This window comes from Corythoichthys intestinalis, chromosome 1 (genome assembly GCF_030265065.1).
Source record: "Corythoichthys intestinalis isolate RoL2023-P3 chromosome 1, ASM3026506v1, whole genome shotgun sequence".
Classification (NCBI taxonomy): Eukaryota; Metazoa; Chordata; class Actinopteri; order Syngnathiformes; family Syngnathidae; genus Corythoichthys; species Corythoichthys intestinalis.
Genome location: NC_080395.1, coordinates 62,048,667 through 62,062,323, shown reverse-complemented (window position 1 = coordinate 62,062,323; position 13,657 = coordinate 62,048,667). Strand labels below are relative to the sequence as shown.

The window sequence follows — 13,657 nt, the reverse complement described above, 5'->3', positions numbered from 1 at the left end:
AGCTACGTTCTCATTCATATGCAGTGGCCTGTCACTCTGGTGAGCCAGACAAACTTGTGTTATTGCAAACTTTTTAAAAAAATTAACTAGTGCTGTCAAATGTATTGCGTTAATGGGCGGTAATTAATTTTTTAAATTAATCACGTTAAAATATTCGACGCATTTACCGCATGTGCGGTATGACCCGCTCATGCATTGCCTCAAACAGATCACAATGATGCCGTTTTTTGCACATTGAGAGCTAAGAGGCAGAGAAAGGCGAGTAGACACAGTCGTTTATTGGACCGTGCCGTTTATTGGCATAAGCTTCGGCAACTCCTTCACAACAAACATAGGTATCATTTAGTGAAAGCACAACAAAAATAATATTCCTATCTCTCAAAAAAAAGAATGTTCACAAAAAGAAAAGCGCTCAATGCAAAGAGAACTGGCATTCCCAATCAAATTAGGTATGCAAAATACACATAAAACTTACTCAGACTTTGGTCAAACTCTATTCAAACATTTCGTTTAGTTCAACAAATACACTGGATGTCAATATTTAGTCACAATATACAAACTATCAGAGGTCTCGTACGTTGTGAAGCCAGCACTCAAATGACCGTGGATGCACCAGTAAACAGGGAACTACGGCGTCAGTCGAGGGACAAAACAAACTCATTGGCTTAATTTCTAAGTAATTTATGTATGTATGTATATAATAATTTAATAATATAAGTAAATTAAATTTTAAATTTTAATTTAAATAAATTAATTTATTGACACCTTGTGGTGTATTTCAATCACTACCTTACATAGTTAAAGACACTGGAAGAACGGCACGGAGCCCGTGTGATGTCACGACTCGGCGACGTCAACAATGCCGAGCTACTAGTTTATGTTTTGATTGAATATTTTACAAATTTTATTAAAACGAAAACATTAAGAGGGGTTATAATATAAAATTACTATAACTCATACTAACATTTATCTTTTAAGAACTACAAGTCTTTCTATCCGTGGATCCCTTTAACAGAAAGAATGTTAATAATGTTAATGCCATCTTGTGGATTTATTGTTGTAATAAACAAATACAGTTCTTATGTACAGTATGTTGAATGTATGTATCTTGTGTCTTATCTTTCTATTCCAACAATAATTTACAGAAAAAATATGGCATATTTTAGAGATGGTTTACTTGCAATTAATAACAATTTTTAAGCTGTGATCAACTCGATTAAAATTTTTAATCGTTTGACAGCCCTATTAACCCTAACTGTAAAAAACAGGTCACTACATTGACAAAGATGACAAAATATAATTGACATAATTTTGCCTTCTAAGATTGAAGTGGAGGAAGTAGTCTTAAATAGCCTTGCCATAGCATTTGATATACTCCGGTCCAGGGCTAATGGCTAGTGCTAGCCCTTAGTAAAGCACATATGTTGTAGCAAACCATCCTTTTGTAATCAGAACAAAGTCAGAACACCCAGGGCTAGCCTTAAACTGTTCTTCTGTAATGGGATCAAGCATCAGACAAAAACATCCTGGGCAGTAAAGTCCTCTGAGTGCAGGTTGAAAACGATTAATGAGCGCTAGTGTCGCGTCCTCTTGTTGTAGCAAACAGTGGATGTCCATCATTCAATTGTAGCGGCATCTAGCAATAGATGGAGTCCTATTTGTCTGTAAAATGCCCAGAGTTTTGAGTCTGAGTCTCACAAAGCTTCTGAAAAGCTTTATGTAAGAGGATGTCATTATAAAATTTTCATTGAAATTTTTAAAAAATATCTACATATCCATAGTTAGACTTAATTGACTCTTCTTTTGTGGCAACAAAAACACACTTGTATTAACAACAAGTCTGCATATACCTGAAATTGATAAGATTTTGCCCTGGATCCTTTGAGGCTAACGAGCTGGGATGCGTTCGGAGAATAGAACACACACTGAGCGCGCATGGATACCCACAGGAACTCAAGACTGATTTCAAACTGGAACACTCTCCTTAGTGGTTAGAGACTTTGATAACATGGCAACGTCATCATGATGCGACGGACCGCAGAGTAAAATTGAAATGTCATTATTCTTAATAAGAAAATATGGAGTTCGTTTTTTCCCCCAAAAATCCATAAATAATTTGCTTCGTTATTAAAGCTGCAGGGTACAGACTCAGAGAAAAAGGTAGCGGCTTACAGTCCGAAAAATATGCTAATTTAGTTATAATAGTTAAAATGATTTAGTTAAAATGATAACCACTCCCCAATGTTTGTTTTTTTACACTGTCGGGAGCGCTTTACATAGCAGCTTGATCTGTATTGCCCCAAATTAATATGTGATGTCAGAATTCGGTCGGGCTGAAGCTGGAATGTATTTCGTTTTCTCCAAAATTTTAGCACACTTGTCTTCAAAAGTTAATTTTGAGCCTTTAAATATTAAATTCCAGCATCCATACAGGAAGGTAGTTAAAATTTCTCTATCCTTATCACTTTCTATCCATAAATCCCGGTAGCTAAGTATCATCTACTCTGGTGCTGAATGTGTGAAGAATCTTGCATCTTGCCTCCCAGCATTACAACATGGTGATGGCGGCTGCGGCGGCCGCCTCCTCCTCAGAAGACCACGAGCTTCTGCTCAACCGCTTCCTGCCCTACGGCACGTCCGGCTCCTCGGCCTCTTCGCAGCTGTTCCTCGACCAACCGGGAGCCAACTCGGCATCTTTACTGACCGTGCCGAGCAACGGGGCCGGCGGCTCTGGCGGCAGTAGCGGTGGCCTGGCGTCGTCCGGCGGCCTCCGGGACACTCATTCCTTATCTTCGCACTCGCACGGCGGGGTGCTGGCTGGCCGGGGTGGCGCGGAAGCAGCAGTGGCAGCTATTTACGGAGGAATTCCTGACGTTATATCGTTGGACTGACCCACAAAGTGTCAGACTGGATCCAACAATGAATTTCACTGCAGGGTAGAGAACTGACTCTCAAATTAGACGCAAATCTTGTGACTCCTTGGTGGAGTTGGAGTGCAAAAGGAGGTCCTGGCAGGACTTGACAGCAGTGTCGGCCTAAGCAGTAGTGAAGGTCAGGTGAGCACATTGTTTAGGACTTCTTCAGTTGGCTCACCTTCTGGCTTTACTGCTCCCAGCCTGGCACAAAAAGCAAAAACAATAAAGAGGACAGCTCTTTTTTTTATAAACACGAGGAGGTCCAACGTGTACAGAGAACAAAGTCTATTTTCTTCGTTGACTTTTGTATGGTCATTGGGGACACGGCCAGGCTAGTGAGCTGCTTCAACTGCTGTTTTTGGCCACGTCATACGTAATTTGTAGTGCATACATAATGTAAGGTTCTTGCCTTGCGTAACTTGTTTAGCGATATACTGGTTTCAGTCCTCATTGGATCTCTTCCCCGTAAATCTCCCGCAGTCCTTCTGTTCTCGCTTCTGTTCATCAATACTTCTTTTACGCAATTTGCATTCCTTTACATGTTCAGGTTACGCTGGTTGTGTGTTAGGAGGAGTGCAGGTGGAGCAGCCATATTCCAGATCTGGTTTCTCATTTTTACTCCTTTTGAAGACAACATACAACATTTAGACTGTTTTTGGAGCTTCACCTTATTTATACATGTAAATCATGAAGTGGAAGGATTTTAAAAAGATTTTTACTTTTTTTTTTTTTTCCCATGAATGCCAAAAATGACAAGGTACCTTGAAGGTGATTGTAGTGCATTTCAGCACTTAAAACGTCAGTCCCAGTGTGTCTTTCTTTGGGCACTTCAACTATATTCTTGACAATTCACTCGACCTTTCACAATAGATGAACAATGGAGTTGATAAAACCGCAGCCTGTCTTATCTCAATGGCTCCCATTGACTGTCATAGACATCCAATTCATTTGGACTGGGTGGTCTTGTAGTTTGTCACTCTCTGCCTTCCCATTTAAAATGGATTGGACGTCTATTACCGCCAGGGGTAGCCGACAAGTTTAAATCCAGTCAGTTGAGTGGCTGAAAACGGCTTAACCGTTTTTTGCTAACCTGGTTAAACTTACTGTTCATTTTCCAACTTGTGTGTACGTATAGTGTTCTCGTCTCAGTGTAACAACTGAAGACCAAACATCACACAAAACTCTTCTGAAAATGAAGAGATAAGTCGTAGACTTTACTGGCTTCTTCACAGTGACAAAGAGTGAAAATTGGAAATAAGGAAAATAAAGGAAATCCAGTAAGCACAAAATTCCCATCTATCCCCAAAAGTAACAACATTGTCTTAGCTGAAGAACTTAGCTGCACTTCTGATTCTGCCAAAAAATGACATAATAACAAAATGTAAACTGATGAACAAATAATGTCCTCTAAAAGATCCATTTCAATAATTACGGCATTGCAAGGCCTTGTTTTCTATTTCCAGCCTCTATGTGCCAAAACAGGAAAACGCTGCATAAAACAGAGGACATGATGTCACTGTCGTTCAAAATACACTACCAAAACAGAAAGTCTTATTAAAACTAAATCGCTGAACCCAAAAATACATTTTTATTAAAACTAAGATTTTTTATTTAGACATCTCCGTACGGATTACATAAAATTTCCCTGAACGTTCTAAACTCCTCTGGTATCAGGCAGACGAATGCTGCCCAGAGGCATTAGTGTCAAGTATGGCGACAAACTTGTTGAAAGTGACTCAACATTGCCTCTGCTGTCTGCAGCCAAGTAAACTAAAATTTCTCACCCCCACCCCAAATATACGCTGCTCAAAAAATAAAGGGAACACTAACGTAACACGTTTTAGATCTGAATGAATTAAATATTATTATTAAATGCTTTGTTTTTTCCAAAGTTGAATGTGCTGACAACCAAGTCACACTAAAATTATCAATGAAAATATAATGTATCAACCCATGGTGCACTGCTATAGCCCTACAAAATGACATCCAGCAGACCACTGATGTGAATGTTTCTAACCAAACAATCAGAAACTGGCTTCATGAGGTTGGCCTGAGGGCCTGACACCCTGTAGTGAGCCCCCGTGCTCACTGCCAATCACCGTAGAGCTTGACTGACATTTGCCATTGATGACCAAAATTTGCAACTATACCACTGCCGCTGTGCTCTTCAATGACTGATCTTCACTGATGAAAGCAGGCTCAACCTGAGAACATGCGACGACCTGAAAGGGTCCTGAGATGCCGTGGAGAACTTTATGCTGTCTGCAACATCATTCAGCATGACTGGTGTGGTGGTGGATCAGTGAAGGTCAGGGGAGGCATATTCCTGGAAGGACACGCATACCTCTACAGGTTAGATAATGGCACCCTGACTGTTATTAGTTATCGGGATGAAATCCTTGGACCCATTGTCATAAGCTCCACTTGTGCAGTGGGACCTGGGTTACTCATGGTCCATGACAATGCCTAACCTTATGTGGCTGGAGTATGCAAGCGGTTCCTGAAGGAAGAAGGAATCGATAACATTGACTGGCCCCCATGTTCACCTGACCAAATCCAATAGAACACCTCTGGGACATTACGTTTATGTCCATCTGGCAGAGCCAGGTTGCTCCTCAGATTGTCCAGGACCTCAGTCATGCCCTGGTCCAGACCTGGAGGGAGATCCCTCCGGAGAACATCCGCCACCTCATCAGGAGCATGCCCAGGCGTTGTAGGGAGGTCATACAGGCACACGGATGCCACACGCACTACTGAGCCTCATCTTGGCTTGTTTAAAGCACATTACATAAAAGTTGGATCAGCCTGTAGTGTTTTTCCACTTTCATTTTTAGTATAATTCTAAAGACCTTCATGGGCTGATATATTTGACTTTCATTGATAATTTTTGTGTGATTTTGTTGTCAGCACATTCATCATCTGAAAGAACAAAGTATTTGATAAAAGTATTTCATTTATTCATATCTACAGTGTGTTACTTTAGTCCTTAGAGTCCTTTGAGCAGTGTATATCACGTCATCAAAATATCAACTAATTAAGGGACAGACATTACCTAGTATAAATGACGTGAAAGACGGTTGCTCAAAAAGCATTTTGGTAAGCAAATCATGCATTTCTTAGACCTCTCATAATGGAGAAAATCTTTTAAAGGTGCTATGAAATACAACAGCAAGTGACTTTAAAATGATAGCAGACCATAATTTGGACACAAATCCATTCAGAAAAGTGACAGAAAAAGCTTAATACTTAAATTAGATCCTAATTGGTCTTTTCTGTCTCAGCTGCCTTGCCCCCACCCACTAAAAAGTCTCCAGACAGAAGATGATGTCACACCTAGAATGCAGATTTTTGCAATCTGCTAGCATGCTATCCAAAGGCTTTCTCTTCTCTTGTTGCTAGCTAGAGCAGCACTAGAAAGTGAAACATGATCAGCAATTCTGGTTGTGATGTCACAAGCAGAATTTCTGAAAAAAGGGGGGCTTTCCCTAATGCATTGTTTTGGGTGAATTAACTATAAAATTGTTTAAAACATTTTTTTTTGAGTGCCAAAGGTTTGAGTGCCAAATTCGTTTTCTACATGTAAAATTACATTTGTGCAATATTTTTCGTTTTTTGTCATGGTCACCATTTCATAGCACTTTTAATAAAAAAAACAATTCGCAGCCATGGCTTTTGATGAATGTGATGTCAGTCATACGCAGGCGCGGACCATTTTTTAACATTAATATTCTTAAAAGGTATAAAGTAGCAAAAAATCAATAGGCACACACTCCTAGTAGTAGTTACTAAGGGTGTAATCGGACACTAAAACATTTTCGGTTCAGTTTATTAAACTTCCCGGCTCAATGAATTTTCAGTACAAAAAAAGCAGACAATTCTTAAAACGCTTATATAACAATAGAAATTGTATAATTAAATTAACCAATTTGTGAGAAGTTTAAAAAAAATTAGACTGAGTTTTGAAAATGCAATAGTTGACAAAAGATATTATTAAAATAACAATTAACTGTTTCAGCACACACTGAAGATAATAGACATGTTGTTCAATACTGGTTCTGTGTACCAACTGTTCAATACGCACGTGACTTGTTACTACCATAAATTTCGGACTATAAGGTGCACCTGACTATAAGCCGCAGCTGTCCTTACTGTCTAATGGGATATTTACACCAAAAGATATTAACCGATAACACTTTATTTGACAGTGGCAACATAAGACTGTCATAAGATCAAATGAACCACCGTGAAGCTTTGAACCAATTGGCTGCAAAGCTTAATTGCTTCAAGAAGCTTAATTTGGCCATTACTTGGAATGAGATAGTCAACCTCTGCATCCACCTGCTGTCAACACTGTCGTCGTCCATCATGCCTCCTAGCATGCATTGCAGCACTACTGATATAACTAACAATCAAAATTCATGTTTTGCGCTAGTTATTTCTTCAGTTAGTGTTCCAGAACTTCCAGTTGTTTCATTAGTTGCTTGTTATGGTATTTAGTAACACTTTATTTGACAGTGGTGCCATTGGACTGTCATAAGACCATCATAATTATGACATGACACTTCCATGAGCATTAATGAATGCTCATGACGGATGTAATTTTGTATCATACGGTAAATCATCTCACTTTTGAACGGATGTAGAACATCTGAGCTGACATCTGTCATAAAAATCCATTAATGCCCATGATAGTGTCATGCCATAATTATTACGTTCTTATGGCAGTGTTGTGACACCGCTCTCAAATAAAGTGTTGCCTATTAACCCAAATAAATCAACAAATAAGCCGCACTGGACTATAAACTGCAGGATTCAATATGAGGGAAAAAAGTAGTGTCTTATAGTCCGAAAATTACAGTGTTTAGTTACTGTACCTGTTCAATCTGTCAATGTTTTCCTCTTTTCCCATCTGACACACAGACGTAGCCCGTTTCGCCTGTTGGGTCCCATTCTTCGTCCAACCATTTCCTGAATAAACCTTAGTCCATCAACCTCTTGTTTGTACACAAGGGTGTAGTTTTGCATAGGGACAGTACAAGGGTCGCGTTAACCGAATATTTTCCGTCGTTGACCGTTTTTTTAAAACGGTGACCGAAAAAACTGAAGTCCATCCGTCATTTTGACAGGTTGCAATTCACACCCCAGACCACAGGATGGCGAGTGAGCATATTAATAAGCTATTGTCTCTCGATGCATGACGTCGCTGGCCTTACTCGGAAAAATGTCCGAACTAGCATTCAGGTGTAGCAAACACGGAAACGTTAGGAAGCTTTGGAGAGCATTGTCTAAGGCTACGTTCATTCTACAGGTCTTAATGCACGAATCCAATTTTTTCGTGTTTTTCCGACTCGAGTCAGGCATTAACTTGACGGTCTGAACGGGACAAGTCGCATAGAAGTGGACCATTTCAAATCCGATCTGGGTCATTTTTTTATGTGGTTCAAATCCGATCTGGGCCACGTTTTTCCCGACCTTTCGCGGCGGTCTGTACCGTCCAGTGTCCCGGGCTTGACAACAGTCATAAAAAAATAAAAATGGGTTCAGGATAAGCATGAGAAGGATCGGTTTTCTCTCTGCTCTATGTGAGCTATATTTCAACATTTCCTACACGGCCGAGAGTCGGGAGAGGGGTCTGGCTGCAGCCCGTCTTGGAGAGTCAGGGCAAACTGCCCGTATGTGTGTGTGACATGCACGGACAGTGCGTGCATGCTATCGATCCATATAAACTGTGAATATAAGCCTAAACGAGGATTATTTATGTCTGTTATTTGTGTCCTCCTTTTGAAAAGCAAAATATGATAGCCCTGGAATGACGGATGACTTGTCATTTGTTTTGATGCTTCTGCGCACCGGCGCGTGTCGGACTGCGAATTGGAGCGCATGCGTAATACTTGAATGGTCTCAATGGACAAAGGCAGTCTGAACGGGCACGCCCAAAAAACGGATATGACAAAAAAATCGGATTTGTGCATTAAGACCTGTAGTATGAACGTAGCCTAATTGAATGAGCAGGGACAAACAGCTTGGAGTCAGAAGTACGCGCACCCCGAGTCTTGGATGACAAATCAACAGAGCAGAGAATAGACACAACATGGCTGGTAGTTTCTTCAATTTATTCAGAGTTGAGTAAGTAACGCACCACTTTTGACCAACACTGCTATTGAATATGTCATTATTATCATTTTAAAAATTTAAGTGACGGGTAAAAATACATTATGACCGGATTTTTATGACCCTGTCAGTCAAAATGGCAGACAACGAAAAAGTCTAGCGCAACCTCTGGGACAGTAGGGACAAAACACTACCAACTTTTCAGGATGCTCAAATTGTCCTCACCAATTTTTGAGCAACCATATTTGCATTTTTTAATGTGTTAAGTTATATAGGTCATTTAGATTGTCTTCCCATATGTTGTAACGATAGAATTCACGCTACCTTTATTAAGTGAATTATTTTCATTTTGTTCAGACTTACATTTACCCCTTTTTCATTTGCTGAATGTGCCTCAAACGCACGTTTGATTGGCTGATGACTTGATAAACTAAACAGACTTATTCTAAGCTAAAAGTTTGTATATTTAATCTTAAGACTTCTTTGTCGGAAATGTTTTAATTCAAGATATTGTTCAAAACATTGAAAGATTTTTTTTTTTAGGTGAGAAATGACCAACTTTTGGATGTATGGGTTTAAGAGGAACAAATGGTAATATTTACTAAAAATAAGTGGAAGAATCTGACACATTAATCTGTTAACTAGCCATAAAAATTAAAAGAAGATGAAGAAAATTATTTCACTAGATTTTAGAAAAATTATCAGATTAAGATTATAGATTATCAAATCAGATTATACTCTAAATTTGCCATGTGAAAGTTAGTATAAGTCAATACAGATTTATTTTGCATTAATCATTTATCCTATCAATTAATTAGGTTCTTATTGGTGAGAACTGTAGCCCTGACCGCCGTTCACCCAATCTGTTTGGTTTTATTAATTTCCCATCCCGAACAGAAAGTATACAAGCAGGTTATGCCGCTATGTCGTCCCTACTAATAATGAGACCAAACCTACACCCTTGTTTGTACAGCCAAAAGCCTCTACTGTGGCATACTGACACCGGATACCTATTTTCTTCCTGTTGTTTTTCGAGTAAAATCCGTGAACCAAATTATTATTGAAGTAATTACTCATGTATAGTGTTAACTTGTAGTAGCCGTATGGGACAACGGGTATGACTGAGATCACGAGGAAGGGCAGGCAATCTGTGATACTCCCATTTGATTGGCTAAAACAGTACTGGCATTTAAAAATATCTATTACCGGCTATTTCATACACTTTAGAGAAGTAGTGGCTTTTTTTCTTTACAGATAAGAACATTTTAATTATGTGTTTTTTTTTTCAATTTATTGAACAATATTCTTTCCTCTGGTATGCACATGATGAACGTGTTGACTTTCCCCTTTAAGCCTGAGAACTGCAGTCATAGCCATGACGATAGACCAAATTTTACCCGTGTGTTCTCGAGGGTTAAAGCATTTGTTTTTAAGCCTGTCCTTACAATTAAATTTTGTGACCTCCAACCCTCTGTTCTCTAAAGAACTTATGATTGCTCGCCAACCAATCCTGGAAATGTGCGACTCTTGGACTTTGCTGTTCAAAAGGTCCACTTAGCAATGCCTGGTTGGTACAGATAGGCAGGAAAGCTAGTTAGTGTGTGAAAGTGAAGCTTCCTCACAAGTTCTCCTCAATGTTCACTGTCAGTCCCCTCTGAGTAGCTCAAATCAAGTCTGAGGTATTTGCCAGCATTTTTGCTATTTACAGTATGTGGATGAATTATACAAGGAATGTCTGTGGAGATTGTCCATTCTTGTTTGCTTTCAAGTCTATAGAAGAGCTTTCAGAACAAATAATTCACTTTGCCTTCTCTCCATTGTTATGCGAAAGTAACTTAAGAGGCCCACATCAAATAAATAGGTCCCTTTTTAAAAATCAAGTTTTTTTTGCCTAGCGCTTAATGACAATGACATTTTAAAGTGTAAAAACAATATGGATGACGTCAACTAGTGTATTTCTTGACTGTTCAACAAAAAGAACAATTTCCTTTTTCTGTTGGAGTTTTGTTTAGGAGGGAGTATGGGGGGGGGGGGGGGGGGGGAAATCACCCTTGAACTTGATTTCATATTGTCACAAGAACCAACCCAGTCGAGCTATCATTTTTGGGAGTAAGCTCTTGTTTCTTTCCTGTGTTGTTTATTTATTTGGTATTATTTCTTTGTACCATATTCTATTTTGTACAAATTGTGTAAGAGAGTGTATGTTATTCCCTATCATTCCGGATCGGTTTTGTTACATTTTGTATTTACCTTCCTTCGACAGCAGCATTCTTTGTCACAAAGGGTGCGCTCAAGTTATCACCAAAACATTTTCATTCATTTTCACGAGAGCTTTAATAGAGTGCAAGCCAACTCATGCAAAAGTCATAATGACCTAATGGTTTTAGCTTACCTTCCTGCCGTTAAGAGTTACCGTAATGCAGCAAATCGTAATTACATAATGTAGGGAAAGTACTTTTGAGGCAAGTCGTTGGAGTGTTCCCTTTTTTTTTTTTTTTTTTGCAATGTAACTTTTACAGATGAACTTATTTGACCATCGCTAAACTTTTGAATGCCCCTGTTCAATTTGTCTCGTACTTTTTCCACAACTTGTTGTTTTCTGACGAGGCGTGTTCTCAGAGCATTGAATCGATCGCAAATCGGCTTTTCTGGTTCAACTGGAACTGATTGGTCAGTCTGTCATTCAAGATGGAGAGGAGTTTTAAAAAAATGTTTATAATTACTTCAAATCTACAGTATTTTGGTAATCCTCAATACAGCCAAGACTGACACAGGCGCTATTTCCAGATCCCCGGAGGAATTAAGTTGATAACATGATCAGTAGGGATGTAACGATACAGCAGCACGTCACACGAGTGACACAACCAAACATTGCTAAATGCGTGCTAACTACACATACAATAAGAAAATATCACAACTTATGAATTTATGACGGAAACTAGCAAATTTTCATCACGTTCTCGTGTCGTCAGATGGCAACTGGCATCCATCTCGTTATGTTTTAGTCTCCCAAGACATGTTTTCACCATGTCATAGTCATGAAAAAAATTGTTCGTTGACGAAAACGACACTGACTGGATCGATATATCCATTGCTTAAGCACGAATCAATTGAAATCAGTCAACATTTTTATCTCCTATAGAGGCCGTTTTGTGAAAAAAAAAAAAAAATCATTCAAATGTGAAATGTTTCAGCAACAAAAATTGTCAAAATCATCAAAATTGCTTTGCACTGTTTTTTAAATGCTTTAGGTGAAATGTAACTAACTGGGATGAATGTCTGAAAATCGTATTTTTAAATCGATAAAAAGGCCCGTGAATCAAACGAATCGTGGCAAACATTGTAATGTTGGAAACTATCGTATTTGTGTCCAAAGGATCAAAATCATCGTATAGTCATTAAACTGCTAAGTTACCACCTCAATAATCAGCAGGTTGCAAAACCAACTCTTAATGAGTCACAGAAGGGAAATCTTTTGGAAATTATGTTCAGCACCTTGTTTGAGGACCACAATGTTCGAGATATGGATGCAAAAGTTAAGAAAAGGTCAAATTCAGTTCTTCGATAAAGGTTATAGTGCATTTATGAAACCAAATAGCCCTTAAAATGAGTTGAGTAGCGTGTTTTGAACCTACTCTCTATTTCTCAGCGCATGATGGCGAGCAGACTATGTAATTATGACTTGTGCATTAGTTTTCTAGTGTTTTCTACTGATGTCTTTTACCTCTGAGCCCCGATGAATATTTTCCACATTTAGTTACTAGTTTGTTCTATAGTGACACAGAAGGTTGAGTAGACACTCCTAAATATCCCAACAGGAAATCAATGTATTGGAAATTGTATCATGGCTATGTGTGTATCAGACTATGACGCGTCACAGGCCGTGTTGAATGTGTTTCTGATCAAGTGCCCTACATTAGATGGGTGCGTGGGAAAAAGTCTTGTTCAAAAGCATCTGCCTCGTGGTTCACTGACAGATATGAAGCTTCTGTTCTTTTAAATGACCGATTTGTGTGAGAGGACAGCAGACAGCCTGCAGGGACGGAAAAGCACACTCCACTTTGCCCATCATTTTCCCCGCTTCTGGTGCGCTGCATGAGGTCAGTGCTAGGGTGACACAGCCCAGCCAAGACTAGCCTGCGCTGAATCCAACGGTTTAAATGAAGCCACTCCTGAAAAATACTCCCAAATGAGTCCCAGTGATCAAAAGGGAAACTTCAACCATGTGAATAATTTGCCTGTATTGAATTCTGAATATTCAGATCCAAACGTGTTTGATGTCCGTTCATATGCTTATTGTGTCGATTCAGAGCCACGGGAAGAAAGTAATTTATATATATTTTTTGAAGAACATGGAAGCTGTAACTCCTCACTATTGAAGAAAGGATCGCGGCTAATGAGGAGTGCCGTCGAGCTGTGATAGTCAACACCTGCACTCACTGCCTTAAAACATGCACAGGTTTGATTTCATGGCTCCAACTCCAAAACCACACAAGGCTTTTCAAGAAGATGACGCTTGTCAGTTTGTACAAATGTACCTACCAAGTGGAAGAAAATATTTATTACACGCATTGGAATACATTGTTTACTTCTTGAATGTTAATTGTTTATGTAGAAAAGTTTCGATGTAT

At 39.1% G+C, this 13,657-nt stretch overlaps 1 protein-coding gene across 3 annotated transcripts in view; it reads left to right on the top strand.

Moving 5' to 3' along the window:
- The window catches only part of LOC130914937 (E3 SUMO-protein ligase PIAS1-like), a 134,201-nt gene extending 123,168 nt beyond the window's left edge, over window positions 1–11,033 (top strand). For all 3 annotated transcript variants that reach the window (XM_057834556.1, XM_057834538.1, XM_057834547.1), the window contains one exon: window positions 2,547–11,033. In XM_057834556.1, the coding sequence (XP_057690539.1) occupies window positions 2,547–2,891 (345 nt within the window). In that variant the 3' untranslated portion in view covers window positions 2,892–11,033. The remainder of the gene's footprint in view (window positions 1–2,546) is intronic.
- Window positions 11,034–13,657: the final 2,624 nt, after the last annotated feature.